Consider the following 24,188-nt stretch of genomic DNA (forward strand, 5'->3'; position numbering starts at 1 on the left):
TTGATTTTCTACAACAGCCTTTATCCACAGCAAACCAGCCACAGAATTTGACCTTCACCTCAAATTTTTTTTTCACAAATTTCTATCCACTGATTCTGACATTTTCAAAACAGCTCTACAGACCCACACCAGAAATCTGTACAAATTTTAATTTCCATATCCTTCCTGTTTATTGTTACACATTACATTCTTTATTCTCTATTAAAATGTTCATGGGTAAAACTGTGAGTGGGCTATAATCCCTAAACAACAGTAGCTATCACATGCAATGCTAATCCGCTATTTTGCAGATTTACTTACCCATATGGGGATATGCATATATAATGAACAATTCAAAACCTCACAACCTTGCCATTGTCAACTTTGCCATCCATCAAAATTCCACTCTCTGTAATCCAGTGCATACCTGTTCCTACATGCAGTTCACTTCTTTTCTACAATTGGATTTTTCTTATCATGGTGAGAAAAATATCCGTACCATTTAAAGATTTCTTGTTTTCCATATCATGCTTGTTCCCTTATTGTTACTGAGTGAACCATCAGAACTTGGGGCACAGAAACACTTGTTAGCCGACATTGTATTGTTACTTTCACTCCATCAACCTCACACAAAAGGCACCGTTAGCTTTCAGTGAACCATCCAATCAGTTGCCCACAATCCTCATCTGGGAATTGTAACTTTCCTCTTCTCCATCTCAGTTTTGTGGAGAAAATTTCACAGCTTTGATGCTTGTGATGAACATTTGGAAGACAGTTTACCAGATGCCACTGACTGAATAGTCAGCTGGGTAATCTTCGACATTTTCTCTTTTCCACTGGAAGAAGTTTCTTTGGACTGATAGAATCATTGCTTTTCACAAACACAAAACACTGTCCACTTCACGTCTGTTGGACTTATCTTCTACACAACATCAACACAATGTAGTTGCTCTCAAGAGCATCAAGGAGTGCCCGATGTGTCATTTACACACTTTACAACACAATATGGCATATAAAGATTTTGAGTCAGACAATTTACAATAGCTCCAATACTTAAACTTCTCTTTCATGATAAAACTTCAATTTGCTGTTCCCTTGCGCTATCTACATCTTTCATGTAAAAACCAATTACCATCAAGGGGCATCATTTCCCTTCTTTCAACCCTCAAACTAATCGAATGTGATGTACATACAAGTAAGTGAGAGCTCTTCAACAGGGTACTGGATAGGTGGGTGAACCAACATCACAAATGTCTGCTGCCAGGTCTGTCTGCTCCAATACATTTGTAGAATGAGTCTCCATGTAGAGTCTGGATTCTGGATTAAAGCTCTGCACGCCAGACGTAACATTTAACATGATTTAGACGTTTTTCTTCCATGCATACCAAACATGTTGGTCTAACAACAATCCTGAATCCAATCAATACAAGAGAACAGGGATAACAATCCCTATTTTCTTCGAATTGACAGAACTTTTCCACAATCGTGCGCTTCAACGTCAATCCGTGCCATTTCGCTCGGCCACATCTGCAAAAACTTTCTCTTTGACCCTTATGAATATTGATTGCAACAGTTTTTGACCAATCAAAATCAGGATCCGTGAGAATCGCTCGTCAAACTCCGACTGTTTGATTGGCCAAAGCCGTCTTTGAATTTGCAATCGGAATCACTTAAGCAATCGGTAAGGTAAGAGATTTCGGAATAAATCGGAAATCTTCGGAATTCAAGGGCTTCTTTCATGTGTGTGGAACGAACTTGGATGCATCAGAATGCAGCAATTCACAAATACACATATTATATTAAGTTTGTTAAGATTGTACGGTAAGTATTACACCAGCTGCATGGTGACAGATGCAAAGCTTCATACACTATTCTGTTATTTTCTTCTTATTTAGAATTTAAGTGAGTTAATTTTGAGACAACTGTATCTTCTAATCTGTGTGTATATCATTTCTCTTGAAATTGCACAAGCTAAAAACATTCCACTTGAACTGCCATCTAGCTACATGACACAAGAGAAGGATATCGCATGATCTACATCACGATCAATGATGGATATTTCATCAATTTAGACACACACACTGAAAATCCAGAGATATCAGTTGACAGGGCATTTCCTAATCCTGTATACCTTCTGTCAATGTGTAATTACAAAGTAACCCCTAATTACCAATCAGTACAATCCACATTCTCAAGGTTTCTCATCAAACACAATTATTCTGCTCACAAAGGCATGAATCAAGCCACAAAACCCTTTTCTTTTCCATCTCTGATTCCAAAAGTAAACTTCTTCTAAACTACAAGTCTACCAAATCCATTATGCCTTTCAATATATCATCAGGCCCATCCCATCAAACTTTTCTAGGACATAGCCCTGATAGTGACACCTATAATTACCCATCTTACACTTCATAGCATTTATACAATAGGATGTATCTAAACCCTGTCAATCTTATATCATTGGTTGCTATTAACGCCACATCAATGTGTCTGCACTGAACAAATACATAGTAACATCCCTTCCAAAGGTCTTCGTTTGAACAGAACAAACCTTTGTCAAACACTGCACCAACAGCTAACCTCCAAGTCTAGAATCTTCAATCATTTAATTCAAAGCCATATAATCCAACTTTGAGTGGCAAAGTCCATTGGATGATCATATCTTGTGTAAAACCTCTCTGTAGTGTTGGCATCATACCGTAAGTTTTGTGGTACCATATCAAAACCACGGACAGGTTCTAGACAAATCTGGATCAGATGGCAAGATACAATAGAATAGATTTTCACCTATCATGACATGATGGTGTCTAGGCAGTCTTTCTACTTGAAATGCCAGCAACAGTTATTCTGTTGCACTGGCAAGTGTTTTAAGGACTGTATGACAGACTTTTGATAATCTGTTCTGGATTTTTAGGCATTCTAAACCACATGCAACATATCTAATAAACAGAAAGTAAATTCAAATTACACCACAATTCTGTAACTTTTCACAGTACAATCAAAAGTCCGTGTTGCCATTGTATGTTTATTGAAAATATTCACTGTAGAGTGCTATCAAAATTGATTCACAACACTGACTGTACAGCGCCATCAAAATCAAGTGACTTACACAGTACTATCAAAATCCATACAAACACTGAAGAGAAAGTAGAAACATTCTACATGTGGTGTTAAAACAACAGGAGCCTTATCCCTCCAGAACAGCCTCTAGTGGTAACCATTTATTTGTGAAAAATTTCAACACCCAAATTGGTCCTACACTTTCCCTGAAACCAAATAAACTGTCGAGTTACACAGCAATATATGTTTCACAGTCAGTACTGATAACAGTTCAGCTTGTTTACACAAAGTATACTTTTAGCAATGCTTTCTCTGCGGTGAGGACAAGAAGTTAAGACCATGACGGATGAGCACACAAAGTTTATAACTTCTAAACTTCCATCTTACATCTATTTATATAAAAAATAGTTCAATCGGCTGTGTTTTGACAGCATGATGTTCAAAAGATATTTTGTTGGATCATATGTATTCCATCTTAGATTTTACATTTACAGTACATACATATTATCCATGAGAAAGTGGCTGAAATTTTGTGTTTCAGACTGATGACTTCAAAACAGGTGTTTCCTGTGCAGAGGTCAAACATGACTAACTTTAAGTCAAAGCATATGCTAAGCAACAGTTTTCATTACTTATCTGTGAGAACGGTATATTTCATTCATTGCAAGATACTTTTTTCACATTTTACCACGGCAACTGCATCCAGCAAATTCTCATTTCCAAAGCCGTCTGAAAATTGTTTTATTTCATTGATGGTATAAGAAGTGTTGGTTAACTGCTGAAATTGGGTTGCAGTGGTAGTCTTACAAGCTGTGATTAGCAGATTTTTCACACAGCAATGACCACTTCCTTTCTGATACAGCACACCACACTCTGTAATTCAAACATACCAACTTTTACCGTTTTCAAAAGAGTCCACACAGTCCATTGTTGGCCTGGGCTTTAGCTTGATTCCAGTCAATTTAGGAAATCACACAAAGTGTTTTTGTCATCTTTTATTCTCTGTGCCTGAGCAAAATGCTTCTCAGAAGACATTTTTTTGGTTCTTGGTACAAACTTTTCAATGGACAAATGATCCCTCTATGGTTAGTCCTGACACCATTAGTGTTTGCAACAACACCATATCAGACACTCAATAGCCCCTTGTTGAACTCTTAACAAACGATTGCATACTTACCAGCTAAGCTTGTACCCAACTCTGGATTTGTACACAACTTGTGCAGTCTATGACAAATCCAAATGTTCCCAAGTCAAGAAGAATCTACTTTATGACAGGACTCAGTTTGTTGGCATCTACCAAGGAATCTGTGATTTGCCAAATGATACATTTCAACTCACCCTTAAACCAAGACACTGTGTCAACTGTATTTCAGATGAATCATAGTGTCAAGATTTTCACAGAGAATTCTACCCACCTAACTTTCACTATGTTTTACTTGTTTACAAAATCAGGAAATCTGCATAAACTTTGATGCTGATGTTGCCGATTTTTAAAACATTTTTGTAAAACACTACGTGGCTTATCGATAAAGTAGAGATCATGTGCAAATGTAGTTATTACAGGTCTTTCACTTTTCTTACTATACAATTTGCTGAAAAATGCCTTTGATTTTTAATGGAGAACTTGTGTTACAAGACTTAACTGATTTATTCAACATTAATTCCGTTTCGTTTATGTGAAGAACTAAGCTAGCAGGATAGAGTATGCACAGCAATCACTCAGAGTAGGCTATAAGTGGTGATTTCAGCCAGTCAGCCATTGAAATCATCACTCAACTTATAGCAGCAGTCAACAGAAATAAAACATTACCTCTGTCTGACTTACAATTGTACAACTGGCGCCAACTCATGACGCGGTAAATGGAAGAGAAATTCCAGGACAGGTAATTTACTGAAATTTATAGACTTTTGTTCTTATTATTCACAAAATGTACAAGTTAGTTGTATTAGAGTCCCCTATCCTGAACAGTGAGTCTACATAGTTGCATTAAGCAAAGATTGCTTTATCTCAACCGACTCTTAATTGCACCTACACAATAAGAGTGTTTGTGACATGTCTGACAATTCATTCAAAAAGGCCATCATGAATGACTCAATCAACATTTTCAAAAAGTGTCCAAAATACACTATTGTTTTCAATGCTGCATTTTTCTTATATTTAGTCCTACAGTGTAAAACATCATTTCAGCAATAATTTCAATGCAACAATTACTTTGAATATCACATCACTTAGCTCTTACTGGACATCTATGTTTGTAAATTTGCACATTAAAATTATGAAAATTTTCAGAAAATACACTGGTAACTTCTTAAATGATCTATCTTAAACTTAGAATTAATAAAGTACATTTGCACTATGGTAGGCAGGTGTGGACACTGCAATGTTATGCATTCCTTCAGTTGATGTCTACTTTTCTATCTGTCAACTTGTTTTCTTCCATCATTATTGACAGAGAAGGTAAAACAATTGTCATTTACAAAAACCCCCACTAACAACATGGCTAGTGTGTAATGCTAGCATTACCAGTACAATGAAATCAAATTACAATGTAAGGTTTTTAAGATAACCAAACAGATGGTGAATGCTTCTAATGGAGTTACCACCCTCCAGAACACGGCATCTTATAACCACTGATATTCAATGCACACACAAACATCTTCAGGCCAACTGAAATAATGGACACCGCCCCCTAAAAGCCCCCCTCTTTCGATTCAATGGCAAAGAATTGCTGTCCAAAATCTAGTTCAGAGTTTATGGTAGCAGGTATAGCTAAGACAATTCTTGATTAGCAAGAACTTCAACTTGGTCACTTTGGATTAGCCTGATCAACATGAGAGCGCACTCGGTCACAATGGTTCAAATTGACCAACTCCGATCCGCACAAGCTTTAGTAGCCCGACAGACATGGGTCAACAATGTGCTAAACTGGCGTAAAAAACACACCGGCAAAGATCTGCTTTGGCTTAAACTGACAAACTTCTGGGCACATTTGGTCTTCGCTTTGATTCAGCATGCTGACTTGAGATTTTGTCAACAACTTGGAGAGGGAGGCTAACATTGTAGATGGGAGCAAAATTTGGCTAAAGGATTTTCTCAGTTTGCTTTCAAACCATCCGCTGTGCAGATCTACATTTACAGAACAAATTCATATGGGGAATAATTGCACAAACATCAAATAATCCATTTAAGAAAATCAATGATGATGCTAAAAAGAAAGACATAATTTTGTTACAGCAGAGAATATGTACCTTATCAATGTAAGCTCCTGTAATCATGACAACATTCTAATCATATCATAACCATAACCTTTAAGTTTAATAAACTTTAAAACGTTTTGCTGCAAACTTTAAAACGTTTTGCTGCATATAAGTTCCAAAAACTTAAAATTTACATAGTCCATTAAAAGATAAAGTACTTGTAAATATTCATAAAAATGTTTACCAGTCATAAAGACTTTTTCTACCTTTATAGCCATGTCTCTCAATGCAGATTGTCTTTTTAGTCATCGGATCATTTGTTGTAATAACTTTGTATGTCTTTGTCGTCACAACATTTTCACTATTGTTGTTTCCCATACCGCTATCTTTCTACATGGTACCACCAATTCACTTAGACTTCCTTATTCAAACTGCACAGCGGGTAGTTTTTGTTGATTTTCAGCTCTTTCCGTGGAGTTGCTCCTGATTTGCCCAGGCTTGACCTTTCATTCTTAACAAACTTCTTTCTTTTTAAAACCCTTACAAGATGTAAATCAGAATCAAACATACCGCTTTGCTTTTGGTATTCTACTGGTTGTACCTGGCCCCCTGATGTGTTTTTCAACTTATGAATAACCCATGAGTTCACTGACATACATGCCTTTCACATGCCTTCCACTGTATGCATCTTTCCTCTCAGCTTTGTTTACCAATATCACCTGTGTTTGTCGAAGGACTTTAAAAGACTACTACGACAATATACCTTTTCATCAAAGCAATTTTAGTGACTTCTCCAGAAATCATGTTCCTGTAGATGAGAACTTAACAGTGTTTGAAATTAGTGCAACTTAACTCTCCAGGCAGATTACACTAGTTCTGTCAACTTTAACAGCAAGTGGACTCGTATAGACCAGACTTTACAAACACTGCAGCCAGGTCAAACTTTGAATTGATGGTGTTAGGTTAAAACTGTGGTCCGGCAAACTTTGAGCCACCTGTCTAAGGTCACAAGTCTTGAGCCACCTGGTCTTTTAGACAGGACTGACACTCTAATGTTATCATTCCTGACATGTAAACACCAAAAGTAGCTATGGAATGTTGACAATCAAATCACCAAGTAGCACAGAACTCCGGATATCACTTCATTGTTTCTTTAGATATTGAAAAAAATGGTGCTTGTTTCACACATTTTGTTGAAATTTACCCCACTTATCAATGTCAAGTACATGGTAACACTGAGGTTATATCTGATGTCTGGGGTTATTCATCACACTCAGAGCAATAAAGATACTGTACTTCATAACTCTGTCACTAGGTGACTTTGTAAAGTCAGCCATCTTGCAAAGGACAGCCCTACATTGGTGTGGTCAACATCTTCCTGGATTTTCACTGCACCGCTACTCACAAAAAGAATATTTTTTTTGAATCATTTGGGTTGATTTTATCACTTTCAAATACAGTTACATGCAACTGACTGAACTTCAGCATCACAATTCAAACCAATTTTCAGATAATCACAGAATGGCAATGTCAGTCTTTTCAGCATGGAAATTTACATCAACAAAAGAATGGCGCAGGGATCCAAAGTACAAAGCAACATGCAATTTTTGTTGTCTTGTCAAGCAACTATCCATGTCATCTACTTTCTCCAAACTCTTCTCCAAAGTCTTCCTTCCTGTTTGAAGCTATGCCCTGTAACCTTCAAGTTGGATTTCTAGAACCTTCACCTGAGATTGGACCCATGCACATGGCTTAGTCCAGAGTACAGCTGAACATTTTGTTGATCGGTAAGCTCTCTGGGGTTTGAATATCCACAGATGACAGGCTCAATGCTAGTGTTAGGGTTTTATTAAGGTCAGGGAGCCAGAAATGTCGCCATGGTTACTCACTAATTTTACTATAGTTTGCCTTTGTGTATGAATACTGTTAAGGTTAGGAATTGCGTGTTAATACTGTACGGTTAGCAACAACAAGTGTTACCATGGTTCTATTATCATTCACATTTGTTCCACAATCTTTGCATAAACATTGCAAACACCCTGACTTGGCAACCACAGCTCTGATCATATGCAAAGATTGCACCATGCATACATATTGATGATACTCATGCTAATAAACCAAAACTTGGTGCGATTCCTTCCTTGACCTTTCTTTAGACTAAACTTTCTCATACAAATCCTCTCCATTATTCCTAACAACTGGGGTCACATGACAACACTGGATCATACTTTTCCACTATCCACTGAACCATAGCAGCCTAAATTCCACATCAAAATATCTCTGTTAAATTACACCCAATGCTAAGTGGTACTATTCAAGATTTCAAGTCTCCTGAAAAAAGAGCTTCCTCAGCCAAGAGATGTGATGGAACTCCACTGTCCAACCGTATCTCAGATTGTTACAGAGTTGTTCATCCATATCACTGCAGGTAACAATGCCCAACTGTCAATGTGTAATCACAAAAGTGTATGGATGAATAAATGTGTTCAGTTAAGAGAAATCTCATTGTCTAAGGGCTGACCAAACACTTATTTATTATCAACAGATTGGTTTATCTTTATGGATTTACCCAAACTGAATATATTAAATTCTAAATTTGCAAGAATTCAAGAGTTTTGATGATGTGCTATCTGCTGCTAATACTGCTGTCTGGTCACCACAAGTCATCTTCTGAAAATAAATCTTATCAACTTGCACCACAGGTGCTGGTTCAGCCATTTTCATCAAAGAACAAATTGTCTTTACCTAGCCATTATCAAGGAGGTGTACACTAATGCAATAAATCAAAATGTGGGTATAAGTTCAGAGGTCACAGCCAGAAAGACAGACCGGTGTTGAATTCATTCCCTTAACTTGAAAATGTCCTATTGTACAAGCTATCTCCGGTACAAATCTAATGTAGGATACTATTTCACTGGAATTCCCTTTCTCTGTCTGATTTTCATTATCACTGATACAGCGTTAAATGACCTCTCCTTTCAAGATGATGACCTAATGACATGCCACCGGGCTCCAATCACTCGCTTACCTCTGCGCTAACTTCCTGCAGAATGTAATTTCAAATAAAGCACTCCAGGTTACCTCTTAATTCATACGGGGTCACATTTGACTGCCGTTACACAGCTAATGTTTGTTTTTCACAGACATTATAACTTCATAACTCTGCAGCAATTCAAACCCAAGGTTACAAGTATTGTGTATCACTTTACAGAAACATCCAATGTACAACTGGAAAAACATACTGTGTACAAGATTTCAAAATGGATAGTAGCTGTGTAACTTATTATTGTTTTGTGTGTGTCCAAAGTGGACACACATACAGTTTATTGTGACTTTTATGAATAAAAAATACAAGTAGATAACCTGTCTTTAAAGTTGGACATGCATCTTATATGGAAGTGAACCACATTTTGAGTTACTTATAGTTGCCTTCATAATGTATAAGGCAGTCATGATACCTAGAGCAGACATGCTATATCAGTTCAGTTTGTCAGAGAGGCCGCCACTGATCGAAAACAGTCAAGACCAAATGAACAATGGCATCAAATGAGCCACATGACATCACTGAGGTGTACAGTGTTCAGTAAATTCTACTTACACATACATTAAACAACATTTTCACTCTTCATGTATGAGCCCTGCTTGTGAGTCTACTCATAAAACAGACCGATTATGTCATTCAATTATGAAAACCTCCAAATAGAAATCCAAATAACAGAAGAATGCAAGGAGTAAGCTATACTTCAATGAAGTCAGCCTTGCAACACAAAAGTTGCCACACACGAACTAATCAACAGAAAATAATGATCTTAGACATGCATGCCATCCCATGACTTCTTAAGCTGGTTTCATTGACAATGTTATCCATCCTACAATGTGATTTTTTTCCTATGTGTAAAGAATATTTGTCAGCTAAAATTTGAAGTTTAGCAAAATGCATGTATGCAGCTGTTTTAGAGTTTGCATGCTGAAATTTGATTTTGGAAGTACAAACTTTATCAATGAGCTGCCATCAACACACTTGAATAAAGTAAACCCTCTTTTTAACATGTGTTTATAGTGTTAGTAACAATTTCATTTAAATAAACACTGTTTTGTAAAAATGATCACTATTTACTGATCGGGTCGTCACAATCAGGGTGCGCCAGATGATTTTCATTTGTTATGGACATATGTCTGCTATTCAGACTGATATTACATTGCTTATTTGTTTTCTAATAAATAGTAATAGTTGTAACTAACTTGGTCACATAAAGAAATATTGCATATATTGTGCAGGTTTGGTTGTACATCCACAAAAATGCCTTTAAAAACTGTAAAAAGTAGCGTTATGCTGTTTCACTTCAAAATGTACTTAATTTCAAAATGTTTTTTGGAACACAGTGTTAAAATTGTGGAATTTTTAGCTTACATATGTTATTGCAGAATACCTAACCTTTCTTTCACAAGTTATTTCATGTGATTATGTGCATTGGAACAGAAACTGTGGTATTTTTACCAAAACTGTAACATCGTTATGTTTTTTGTGTTTTATGACCATAAGTACATATACCTTTAGTTTATATGTAGAAAAATGGATAAAATATTGTAATATTGAATTTAATTCCCATCTCAACATCCATGGCAAGCATTTTATACACCAAAATTTAAATAAAATTGCATATTGTATTGTTTTGTGAATAAATGAAAATGGAGATCGTTGTGGTCGGAATTTCTTGTAGCGTCCGTGACACACTCATATCTCAAGGACAACAGGAGTTATAAAAGATCTGATGTCACAGGCCTAAGTGTCAATAGGTGCCTACCTCAAATAAACAAATTATATAATTACTGTCCCTTGCGTTCACTATTAATATTCCTAAAATATGGAAATGTAGCATCCGTGACGGTGTAGCGTCCGTGACGGTGTTTACTACATAGTCATAATTAATAACTATTTAAAATATTTTAAAGCAGTTAATCCACTGAAACATATAAATACTGGTGTGTATTGAGTGTACATACATGGAGTTGGGTTACAAAATGTCTTCAAGGCATAAAATTGTAAATTTGCACAAAATTGATTTTTTAAAAGCAATAAAACACTCAAAAAGTTATGTTGAGCCTCAACTGTAACACTTAGATTGGTGTTTTTATAAGAATGCAGTAATTATATTGAATATGTTATTAGAATTCTAGTGAAAAGAACAATGAATTCTGTGCTGTATATGCATTTATTATTGTGTATTCCATTTCAATTCATTATGTCACGGATGCTACAATAAAATGCAAACCTTGTTTTCCAGATTATAAGCCAATCTAAATGTGAAATAACCACCACATTTTATATAAAGGAAAATGAGGGCAACTCCACACATCGGCTCTACCAAGATTGTTTAGTATTACGATATGGTGAATAAAAGGATCATTGCATTTATTTTGTGTGGAATACATGGCGAGACACTGGTGAATCGATAGTGCTTTGACCCTAGTCATGTGATCTGGGTCCCCGGTAAACCGGTTTGTTGATTGAGTGATTCGTCTTAACAGTGTTTTGGAACCAAAAATGGGGTTCCTTCATCAGTCGCTCTCTTGTTTTGTATCCCCTCCACTTGGTTGTGTGATGAAGTCATCTTCGTCCTCAAGGAGGAGAAGCCAGATTCGTTATTGAGAGAGTTAGCCACTATTGACTGATTAGTGAGCGATTCGGTGTGTGGTGTCATATTATAATTAACATGACCCAGCATCGACCGGAGTTTCTGGACGCTTATAAGGATTTTTGTTTTAGGGCATATTTTGAGCGTTGCTAGTGCTCGTTATGTTAACAGTAAATGTTGTACTAATCTGACAACGATTACTTGTTTTAGGCATTTAATTCGATTAACTGAACTTTTGGTTTTTTGTCAATTTTTCATGGACTTTGTAATAGATTTTGGGTCGATATTGGTGCCTGCTTTCCGGTGTTTGAAAAGCATGTTGTGTTAGGCTGTTTCGAGAAATAAATCTTATTTCTCTGTGTTTAGCCATTCCCAGGTTTCATGGTTTCGTTAACAGTATTTGCTGTAAACAGCCTTTGAAATCGGTTTGGTCTGAGGAGAGTATTAGTTTATTTAATTCATGCCGGCAACTTTGATTACTTATATGGCAGCTCTCTCAGTTTTTGATTTTCTTTGCCAGATGATGTTTTCTGTATTGCTCAGCAATCTTTTCAGTTTGGTTGATTGTAGTACCAATTCGATGACAGATTGCATCTTGGTTTTATACGATAAGTTGTGGCATAAAATGGAGACAAATGAAAAAAATCAGTTTCCCGTTGTTAAAACCGCTATCGTGAAACCTTTTAACTGTTTGAGCGATATGGGCAAAGTGTGTTTGAATTAACTCACCGACTTTTCGGTTGTCGTTCCGGATATCGACGGACTGCTTACTCCTTCACATGTTGGTCAAAGTTACATAACGAGCTACAGTTCATGATTTTGTAAGAAGGATTTGTTTTAGATGCTCGTTTTATAGACCATGAGGAGTGTCGTTAGAAAACGACTCGAGGGTTGATCCCAGAAGTAAGCTCAGCTGCAGTGATTTTTTACTCCTACTGATTTTTGCAGTAGTTGCTATAGCTTTCTTGTTCAATTTAAAGAAATTGTCAATGTTTTGACACAATTTTCACAATTTAAATGTTTGAAAGAGAAAGGTTTTGGAGAAAAGACAAAGAAAAAACCAGATTGTTAATTGCTTTTTATATTTCAAATTGACCTAACTTTCAAGTTTGATTTTGGTAGCGTCCGTGACAAAATTACATGTCATACTAAACAGAAAATATTTTAGAAAGAAGTTCATTTTGATTACACTGAATGGTATTAATATTGTTGCTATAGCATGGTTAATTCATGACAATAAAATTTTTAAGTACAGCATACCAGTGGAAGGACATAGAGAAGTTGAAAGTCCTATTAAAAAACATGATCAATATTGTTGTATTTCTTACTAAACTTGAGGTTGTGTTTATTCATGGAAAAATTAAGTAAATCATACCAAGTATAGCTTATTTTAATGCCAATATGCATCTTGTATATTGTAATAACATAAGAAAGCATTAACAAATCATTGTTTAAAATTTTATTATGACATTTGTGTTTCATGTACAACATTTCTGTAGCGTCCGTGACACTGCGTCGACCATATAAAACAATGTGCACTGTGGTAATACTAATGATGTTTGCTTCACCAAATTTTAGGAAGATATGCCCCATACCATAACCTTTCAACATATTATTTAACTGGACAGTTATCATGAACTTGAAATTTTGACCTAAATGACACACTGTAGCACACCCTGATTGTGACTGACCCGTGATATATGTAAATTGGAAAAAGAGGTTTCTTGTATTTGTTCTTCCACTTGGTTGACTAGATGTGAGTGCTCTAATCTAGTTTCTCAAACTGACCATCCACTACAATGCCTCTGCATACTTTTACATTTAAGGTCTTCAAAGCTGTTTGACACTTGAGAGAAAGTTGAAAATTTATGCAAGTCCACCACCTCATCCAACGGTACACTGTTTACATCACAAGTAATCACACACAAAAAGGAAGTTTAAATCTGTTTTGCATTGGTTTGATATGCTGATGAAATCATTTTCCACTGCAGTAAACTTAGAGTAAACCATCACATGGAAACAGCATATTGTAATACAAGACCAACACCCAGCTCCCATCAACACACCGCTGTTGCAACGCAAAGGTCACACTGGAAAGCGGCATGACATAGGAAAGTCTATAGTGTGCTGCGGAGCATAAAATAGGCATCAGCCCACATCTGCATGTATTTGGTGTATGTTGTAAAGTTATGCTAATCTGGACACTTCATGAATCACAATATCTGAGCCTTCGGTTTTTGTCAAAGAGTTAGCGATACTTTGTTGATATGTCATTCTACACCAATCACATTGTATTCTTAGAGATAGTCCACAGGGAATGATCCACTTCTGATTGCTTCAACAAATGTCACCATCATCTAACCAAACACTGATGACCTCCAAATCAATAAATTACAAGGCAGGCAAGTTTGACTGACCAATAAATGTGACAGCAGGAAGTCCCAGATACTATGGTTGTGACAAGGAATTTCATGTGAGTCACAAACTATGACAGCAATTCTTATGATACAGAAACCGTCAGATGAGAAACCTGCAATGCTACCGATTTCCTCTTCCATGCAAGTGGTCTGAATTAGACTATCTACTTACAAAGTTTGTCTAAACTCTAACCTTAAAGTTATTCTAGGCATGGTCTATGCATTAAAATCAAAGTGGTTCCTAATCACGTTTGTTTATTTTTGATTCGTGCTTCTTTTGATTTTGTCTTCAACACCCCCCCCCCCTCCTGTATTAACATATTCAAATCTGCAAACATCTGGAGAGAGTAAATTGTTTGATCAGTATCTACAAGTGCTATCATCTCTGCTTCCTCCACTGGATCTGCAACTTTCTAACTTGAACAACAGCCTCTGTAAACACTTTTATCCAATTCTAATTATTATTCAGAATTTCTGGTGAGACAAAAACTTTACAAAGATACCTACACTACAGGCTGCTCATGGCAGTAACTTGTGTGGTCAGCGAAATATAAACCATGGAATATCGTTCCTTGATTCTTTCAATCTTTTTTCTTATGGTGGCACATTCCAAATGATAACATTTCCTAATTTTGGCAGCTAGCAGCTCAAAACACATACAGAATACTGATACAGAGAAAGAAAGACAAGCTGTGTGAAAATGCAAGACTTGCTGATTTTGTGTAAAATAATATTGAGTAATATCTGTTTGTCGTGATAGCTTTTAGTGCTCAAATACAATACCCAAGCTATGGGTCAATCTGGATTTTTTAGGGGAGGAGAGATATGATTTGGAAGAAAAACCTAGTCTACATTCCAAATTCAACAAGAATAGTCACAGATGGTGTGCATAATTCACTTCACCAATTGAAGAGTAAATGCCAATGTTAACGTAAACTGTTTATTGGACTCATGTATATGCTAACTTTGAAATTGATTAAAGTGTTTATGATCTGCAGGGATGGTTTTGGTAATTCTCTAAAGTAAACTCATATCACTTTATGACTAAGACAAATAAACACTGACTTGGTGGCTGGCAGACTCTATAATTATTAGGCTCTACTAGGCAGGAAAGCTATGCCGCCTGTTCACAAACTCTGTCAAAGTACATTTGATATACAACAGATACTCCAACATCCAGGCACTGTATTGGTGACAAGCCTGGACAGTTTACATCTTTACATGGTTGATGTACGGTCAGTGGGTGTAACTTTACAGAAAGATTGTATTTTAGGCTGCTCTATGTGTGTGAAGAATTTGCTAATTTATTGAGTTTATAGATTGTAAACCACAGCGATACAGATGTGAATAGTTCTTAACACTGACTCATTTGAGAAGAATTCCGCCATTTTTAGTGTGTGGATGATGGAAGTAGTGATGGAAATTACCTTTGACAGGAAAGAGTCAGCTGTTTTTTTCATAAAACATTGAAACAAGCGCTGTCATCAACAACTTTTAACTTAACCGTGGTCAGAGTTTTTTACTGTTGAAGGCTATTGATTGAAGTCACCCTTCAATACTTTCATCAAAAACTCATTTGTAAATGCAAAACTTGCACTATGTTGAGTATTAATCATAGACAATTGAATGGATTAAATGTTTTTGTGAGAGGGACAGACACTGCCACAGGGTATTGGGTATTCTAACTTTTATATGTTGCATAACTCACCGCAAAAAAACTCACATTTGTAAATAAACAACAAGCAAATCATGCTATTCTTTTCAACATGTAAATCAATTAAGTTTACAGTTACTTAGTTTACAATAAATTGTAATATGACATGGTTATTAATAATGCATACTGTAATTTGGAAATGTATGTAATTACAACACTCTGAAGAACAAACTGACTTGGAAATATCCCAGGCAAAAAAACAGTTTGAATGTAAATAGTATATACATTTCTATTCCATATCTTTCACGGTGCAAATACAAAGATAAGTCGTGCTTGACTTTATATCATTTTCTTACACGTTACAAATGACTCTGATTTTCTGAAAGTGCAAGCATTTTGTAAAAAGCATAAAAAATATGATACACTGCAGGGGGATTCACACATTTACTTACAATACACATGTGCAACAAAACAATAAGACAATTTTGATAATGGTAACACATTGTAGTCTTCACAGGATATTTGAATTTTAATTTGAACCAGTCACAAGTGAACAGTCAATTGGTTATGTAACTCAATAATTGGTCCATTTATCAAGGTATTGTTTCATCACCAAGCAGAGGAAAATGCAAAAAAATGCTACACCCTTTATTGTTTAGACACTGTCACAGTACAAAATCACCACCAACAGCAGCTATGTCGTTGATATTGCCATCACCAATAACAGCAGCTATGCCACTGATGTTGCCAGATTAGGTTTTGCATGCAGATCAACATATGCTGATGTCATAGTGGCAATAGTGTCAGTATTGGCAAAACTTCACCAATCCTTCCAATAATAAACAATGTAAAGAGAAGTAATGCTCAACAGATATTACAACTCATAGGTTTACCAGTTAGTTCAAATTGGTTGTTTCATCTCAGCCCTGTCATCAAAATATTCAATGTTTACCTCTGTCCTCTAAACATATAGGTAAATGCATTCTTTGGGGCAACCAGCGCCTCCAAAATTTATCTGTAATTGAAAATCCTGTAATTGTACTTCATAAATTGTTGCTGTTTAACAGTGACAATGATTTCATTGATAGATTTGAATTTTCAACACTTTGCTTGTCTGCAATTTTATTAATTTCAACAGCATATATGTATGTAAAGCCTTATAGTAAATCCCTCCGTTCAACAGGAGATACATGCTGTGTGTGGAACAGAATAGGATATGGCTATGCATAAATTCATGAGAACCGTAAGCAGTAGTTTGAAAACAATCAATAGTTGCATTGACACTAGCCCATACAGATCAATAAGTGTTTTGTCTTACAGATACAGATCAACATATTGAACATCAAAAACGCTCGCTCCTCTGTAAGTTGATGACATAGTACACTAACATTTCATCGAATGACAATGATACAAAACACAAATAACAGAATTTTCCTCATCCACACAAACAAAATAACTGTACCTCAAAATATGATACCTGATCACCATTGTTTTCTTGTTGACGCTGCTTATTTTTGCTCATACCAAAGTAAAAACATAATACAGCTTGGAGACAGAAATGATTACCTTAAAAAAAGTTACAATGTTCAAAACAGACAACAAGCATTAGTATTTACCTTGATTTGGTTACAACTCAAAATATCTATCTATCGGTACAAATATTTTCAATTATTTTGGTTTAATCATGTAGAGTGATAACTGTTTGCTTTCAACTGCTGTTCATCCTTATTCATTTCAGATCCTGTTGATACTATTACAATGCTAGATGTGTAAAGTTTAAATTGACTGTCAAACTCAACTCTGTGTCTACAAATTTCCACAACATCAATTTGTTTCCTTGAAAAAGAATTCAGGACGGTCTAAATTTTGACGTTTTCCGACAACAATGGCGGCTATGATTGTGTCTTTGAGTCTAACAGTCACTGATGACGGTCAACTTTATGATCTGCATTGGCCAATGGACTGAGCATCGCATCACATAACAGGTGCTACTGTGGTCTTCACAATTCTCACAATTACTTTTTAGGGAGGAATCTCCACACAATAGTAGTCTGAAGGAACTGTCAAGCCTTAAACACACAGTTGACAAAGGAAAGTGAGATGAAAAATGGCAGCTCTTGCCGCTGCCACTGTGTACGTAGCTCGTTACGGCGGCCATTACTGGACAAATCCACGCCTAAAATCAATACAATGGCCCTGCCACCATAGTGGCAAAACATCAAACCACGAATGCCCAGAAAAAATTGCAAAACCACTCATATCTTTATGATGTTTAACTAAATCAACAAAGATAAAAATTGTCTGTTTCCATTGTTTTTGGCCACAATTAATTAAACTTGCAGAAACACCACGTGTAGTAGGATTTGGGCAACTATGGAGACAGGTTGGGACCTTATCAAATAGCAATAGTTAAAACACAGAGCAACATTGTCCGAACATGTAGCTTATACACATGCATTTTTTTTTAACGATTTTATTCATTTTAACATGGAGAGATAACATTGTACCTATTAATCCTTATTATCTGATTTCAGTTACAACTTTGATTGTATTTGTTTATCTCTCCTAACGGTTTTCTCATCAGTTTCCAATCTCACAGCTCGTAGATGTTTTGTCTAAATATGCCTCAACCTGCACGGCTCTTTCAAAACACATCTAAACACTATCTTATCCACTGTAGTAATGTATTATAACCTATTTTGAAATTGTAATGGGTTCACAGGAAATCGTATCTCAGATTTTAGACAGTTTGACTGCTGTGAATTGAAGGAAAGTCAGACTTGCCATCATGTCAAGGTCCAATTTAATTGGTGTATTTTACCACTGACTTTTCAACACAAAAAGCCTACTTCATTGCATTTAAATAGTTTAGTTTTGGGGGAATTTGCTGTATTTTTTCTTCCAAATGCCTCTTTGTAAAATTCTGATAAATATCAACACAAAACGGGTAGTATGATGTGGTAAAAATACTGGTCCACACTGTAAGACAATCTCTGTTCATGATTTGTTACAGGTCTTGATAACCAACCAATCAAAATCCATCCAAACAATGCTGTTTTCAAGTTACATGTAGCAAATTTGTCAAATTTCAAAGATTACTTTATATTCACCTTTCATGATATACATGACATCATTGCAACCCAATAAACCACTTACAGAGACACTTGTTTGTTCTGTAGGAATATAATTCACTGTTCAACTTCATCAAAATCTCACACAATACTTCTAAAACTACTGGTTCAGCAAATTGCCTTGTGGACAATTGTAAATTTGTCATTGCATTCTGCTAGACTTGACATTGGATTCCACTAGATGTTGCAATCAAGATTGACACAGCGGGCAGAAATGGTGTACACTTGTACATACAGTATGTGATATAAATATAAATATACATGTGGCTTTATACCAATAGAGTCATAATACTTTGGTTGAAATTCTGAAGAGCTGGAAAAGTGTGATTCTGCCTCTGAGTGTTTACAGGGAATACCAATAAAGGACCTGGAAGTCTGTACAATACTGTGAAATTTACAAACACAGCAATATCACACAGGAAACCATTCAAAGTTAAACAAGGTTATCATAGACACAAGCTACAATGTGCCCCACACTAGAAAAGCAATATTTTTTGATTCCCAAAACTAAAGAAGTATATGAAAAGAATCAGCTTGACCTAGATAAACATTGTATTTATCAAAAGTTAATTCATTATTTATTGGGATTCTGTCTGAACTTACAACACACCAATCACTGACCTTACTAGAGATAATTCTCTCACAGCTCTGATAACTCACTTATCAGAACAAACTGTCATTTCACGCCATAAAGTATAAATCTAGGTATTTTTAAGTCATAGGTTAGATTTGTAGATTAAAGGCACAAGTTGAAACAGGTCATGTCAGATTCAAATTGAAGACAACAATGCCTCATTCTAAATCTTTTGTCGCTTTCACTTGGCAGATTGTTACCGATGCACTTGAGAGTTGACTTTTTTATAGATAACTGGGTGAAGTTTAACTTGTAACACTTACAACACAAATGACCTCTTCAGCCAATAACTGTACAAACTCCCCCCTTACCATTCCTAACTCCAACTGTACTGACATTCCCTCGTACAGATTTTCATTCCAACTGTACTGACGACAATCTCTCCCTAAAAAGTTTCACTCCCAAGACACCAGCCCCTCCTTGCCCTATGCCTACAATCTATAGAACCTCCAGGGACAATCAGATGACCACCCCGTCAATTCAATGGACAACAACAATCCCTCACTTTAATATGTTACCTAAACTTTGCTCAGCTCTGACATAAATTGGTGTCTACATGACATAAGAATTTCAACATTACTTGACTGCTGTACTTGGTTCAGGTCATATACCAGTCTCTGCAGGCACTGTCACTCAGGTTGTTTTCAACACATGTAACAGTCAAATAGAGCTGCACAACATCAAAGTATTCACCGTATTTTATTTTTGTTCTGTGTTTGAAAAACATTCAATCCAATATCCTACTGACTCCAAATAGCATTAGTCTTATACCATAGCACTTACAGCACTTACAGCCTCAAATCAGTGCTAGCCATCATTCCCGGCAATTTGGCAAAACCCTTGAACCAACACAAATTATTTGTACATCATTGACACGATGCTTTGTTTCAGTCAACCTCAGAAGTCATGGCAGAAATTTTCTTTGACAGGAGAATTAACTATTGGTGTGGAATGCTTTTCTGTCATCTAGTTTGACTACTTCCTTTCATTTACAATAATTAGTTCTCCTGTACAAGATACATCTTTACAATACAGACTGAAAACTTTTTCTTAGAACACACATTCACCATATGTGCAACTACCCATGGATGTAAATTCACAGCCTCTTCCAGCCTCCAGGTGTTTCTCTGCTGGTCCCTTTTTCTGAGCAAAATAACACATTAATAGTATGTATGTGTGCAACAAAATCTGATGTATGATTTAATACCATAATTCAGTTTTTGTCAAGTTGCAGATTTAAGTTGTCTGGTTTGCAAAATATTACTCACCTGAACGATACAAAATCCAGGCTCAGCATCTTCAAGAACACTTGCATTATAAAATGAATTGTCAAAGGACGGTTCATTATCGTTCACATCCCTTATTGATATGATGACGGTGACATTTGTTGCAAGAGTTGGAGCACCCCCATCTTGTGCCATGATGTGTAATGTCACAGATGGTTTTTGTTCACGATCAATGTCTGTAGCTGTGGTGATAAGTCCTGAGTTGGTGTCAATTTGGAACCAGTTTGAGAAACTGTTTGTAACATGAATAATCTTATATGTTATCTGGGCATTAATTCCTGCGTCACTGTCAGTGCCATGTAACTGAAACACAGATGTACCAGGGTCTGCAACCTCTATAACAGATGCATAGTACACACTCTGGTCAAAATGAGGTGCATTGTCATTTATGTCTGCTACATGGATCACTAAAGGTTTTTCGGTATACAATGGTGGGACTCCATGATCTGCAGCAATTACAGACATTTCATATATAGCTCTTGCTTCTCTGTCCAGCGGCTCTTTAACACACACTAAATAAATGATATTATCCACCATTTCAATCCCAAAATGTCCATCACCACCTCTCAATGTGACATTCACATTAGTAAGCTCCCCTTCATCTGGGTCAAACACAGAAATCCTTGCTACATAATCTCCAGGTCTTGCATTTTCCGATACTTCTGAATTCCCACTTCCAAGAAACAGAATTGTCACTTCGGGAGGATTTTCATTGATGTTCCCAACGTGGACTGTCACAAATGCAGTACTCCGTTCAGGGAATGTACCATTATCTTTTGCCTCGACTATCAATTCATGGACAGGTTGGTCTTCATAATTTAATTCCTTATTCAGGTAAAGAACTCCTGTCTTGGCATCAACACGGAATATTTCACCTGGATCACTTTGTCTTCTATTGATATCATAACTGACCGCCCCATTGGTGCCCTCATCGATGTCTGTAGCATATACTTGTAGAATACTTGACCCAACACTTGCTGTCTCGGCGATACTGGCAGAGTACCTACTTTGATTGAAAACTGGTTGATTATCGTTTGTGTCAGTGATTGTAATATTGAGTAGTGTGCTGCCAGTTTTCGGTGGATCGCCACCATCAACGGCATGGATAAGAAGTTCATAGCGAGGCGTTGTTTCCCTGTCCAAATGGTTGTCCACAATTAAATCAAGGTACAAAACCTGGTCCCTCCCAAGTCTGTAGTCCAATCGAAAGGCCCCATCTACATTCCCTGATATGATTTCATACCTTTGCGTATTGAAAATACCTGCGTCATTGTCAAGGGCTTCATCTATCGTCCGTTTGGAGCCAATCGGCGATGCTTCGGAGATTTCAAGGTATGACACGGGGCTAGGGAACTGGGGTGTGTTGTCATTGGCGTCGATCACCACCACAGTTACTTGAATGACATGATTGCTCATGCTTATTGCGAAAAACTCGTAGAGTTCTGAATTCTCTCGGTTCAATATTATTTTAGTCCTGATTTCACCATCATTTTGGTCAATTTGTAAATCTTCTAAAACTTGATCGGAGGCGGGAGAAATAAAGTAGTGTCCAAGAACACCCGAGTCGGTGTTTATGTTACCGATAAAAGTTCCGGGCGGTTGGCCTTCAGTCACTGAGTACCACAAATCCGTGGATTCTTGTGCTCTGGTTAGTTGAAGGATTGTTACAAACCAAAACAACCATATAACGACTTTAGCCGTCCACTTTGGGTAGACTCGACTTGAAGATTTCATCTTTATTCACCTTGTTTAGACATCAACTGTTTGAGTCCGTTTGGTGCCACTGGTGTGAGTAACCACTTGACTGCAGAGAAGCTCAACTCGTCAGCAACCACGTACGCATGAGATCCCTCGACTTCGATGTACCCGTTGTGGAATTACAACCTTCACACAACTGGAGACATTGGGTGATAAACTTCATTATACACTGCTCTTTTAAACGGCGTAATATTTATCAATGCAAGAGCGTATCGACGTTTGACCGGTAGAAGTCGTTTCACACTCGCAAATGCGGCTTTCTATTTGTGTTCATTTCTGGGCTGCTGATCAACTTACCATGATTGTGTTGACGACTGCTCGAAACGCCATCTGCACATTACTATACCTCGTCCTAGCAAAAACGACATTTTCCGTGATTCACATTTTATCTTAACAAACGGGAATCATTCTCAGATCGTCCAGACACTGTCGTTCACACTTGATGAGGAAAAATTACCAACGACTGTAGTACAGTTTTAGAAATTCGACGGTCCAACTTTGAACAGTACCACTTAGCTGGGCCGAAGTTGTACATGTAACGATGCAGGGGGCACGAGACGTGTCACGTGACTCTAACTAGGGAGAATTGGAGAGTACATCTACAGCTCTCAAAACGAGAAAATACGGAATGTATGCGGAAATCCACGTTTAAAATGATCAGCACCGAATTGAAATATAGAATTATCTACTTTAGGAGACTACATTTCAAACTTAGTGGAAACGTTACTGGCCTACCGTGGATACGTACAGGTATCTGGACCTGGTAGCTCGACTTTCGGCAGGGCAGTGGTATGTTATTAGCATATGTACATTCGCTATTGTACTTGGAACGAATAAAAGCGTGTCCCTATTGTAAAAAGCGCTGTGCACAAACAAAGCCCAAGAACGAAGCATAGTCACCTCTTTGTCACTTACATACCAACATGACTGACGGTGTGTAACTCGTTTTTACGCTGTCCGTTTGAAAGTGAATGCAAAAAACGATCGATGATGAATGTTTTAATGGAAGACACGAGACTTTTCTTCGCGATGCAGGATAGACTGGGAAAGTTCTATATTCATCGAACAGCTTACAGCATTTGACTGTCACTGGTGTCAGACCAAACGCGATGTTTTAGAAAGTTTAACTCAGTTTTCCCATGGATCTACCAGTGGCAGGTTAATGGTTTTCGAAACTAGAACACTAATTTGAGAAGTAGATACAGAAATATTTAAGTCGTAAACATCGTCTTTGCTAGGGCTGATACTTGTAGCACGGATGTTGAAAAAATTGCTTGTAGGCCTAGTTCAGTTGTCTCTACATCGGCCCCGTGCTGCTATTGAGGAGTTCCTACCACCATCATCATGGTGATGTAAAATTGAAAATTTGAACACCGTTTGCGTCAGGCCCTAAATAAGTTTTCGGGGAAATCACACTTCCATTTCTACTCGGGGA

At 36.8% G+C, this 24,188-nt stretch overlaps 1 protein-coding gene across 2 annotated transcripts in view; it reads right to left on the reverse strand.

Annotated features, from left to right (window-relative positions):
• LOC139131971 (protein dachsous-like) overlaps positions 1 to 23,282 on the reverse strand; it is a 62,372-nt gene extending 39,090 nt beyond the window's left edge. For both annotated transcript variants that reach the window (XM_070698310.1, XM_070698309.1), the window contains exon 1: positions 20,978 to 23,282. In XM_070698310.1, coding sequence (XP_070554411.1) covers positions 20,978 to 22,729 — 1,752 coding nt within the window. In that variant the 5' untranslated portion in view covers positions 22,730 to 23,282. The remainder of the gene's footprint in view (positions 1 to 20,977) is intronic.
• Between the last annotated feature and the right edge of the window lie 906 nt (positions 23,283 to 24,188).

This window comes from Ptychodera flava, chromosome 4, assembly GCF_041260155.1.
Source record: "Ptychodera flava strain L36383 chromosome 4, AS_Pfla_20210202, whole genome shotgun sequence".
Taxonomy (NCBI): Eukaryota; Metazoa; Hemichordata; class Enteropneusta; family Ptychoderidae; genus Ptychodera; species Ptychodera flava.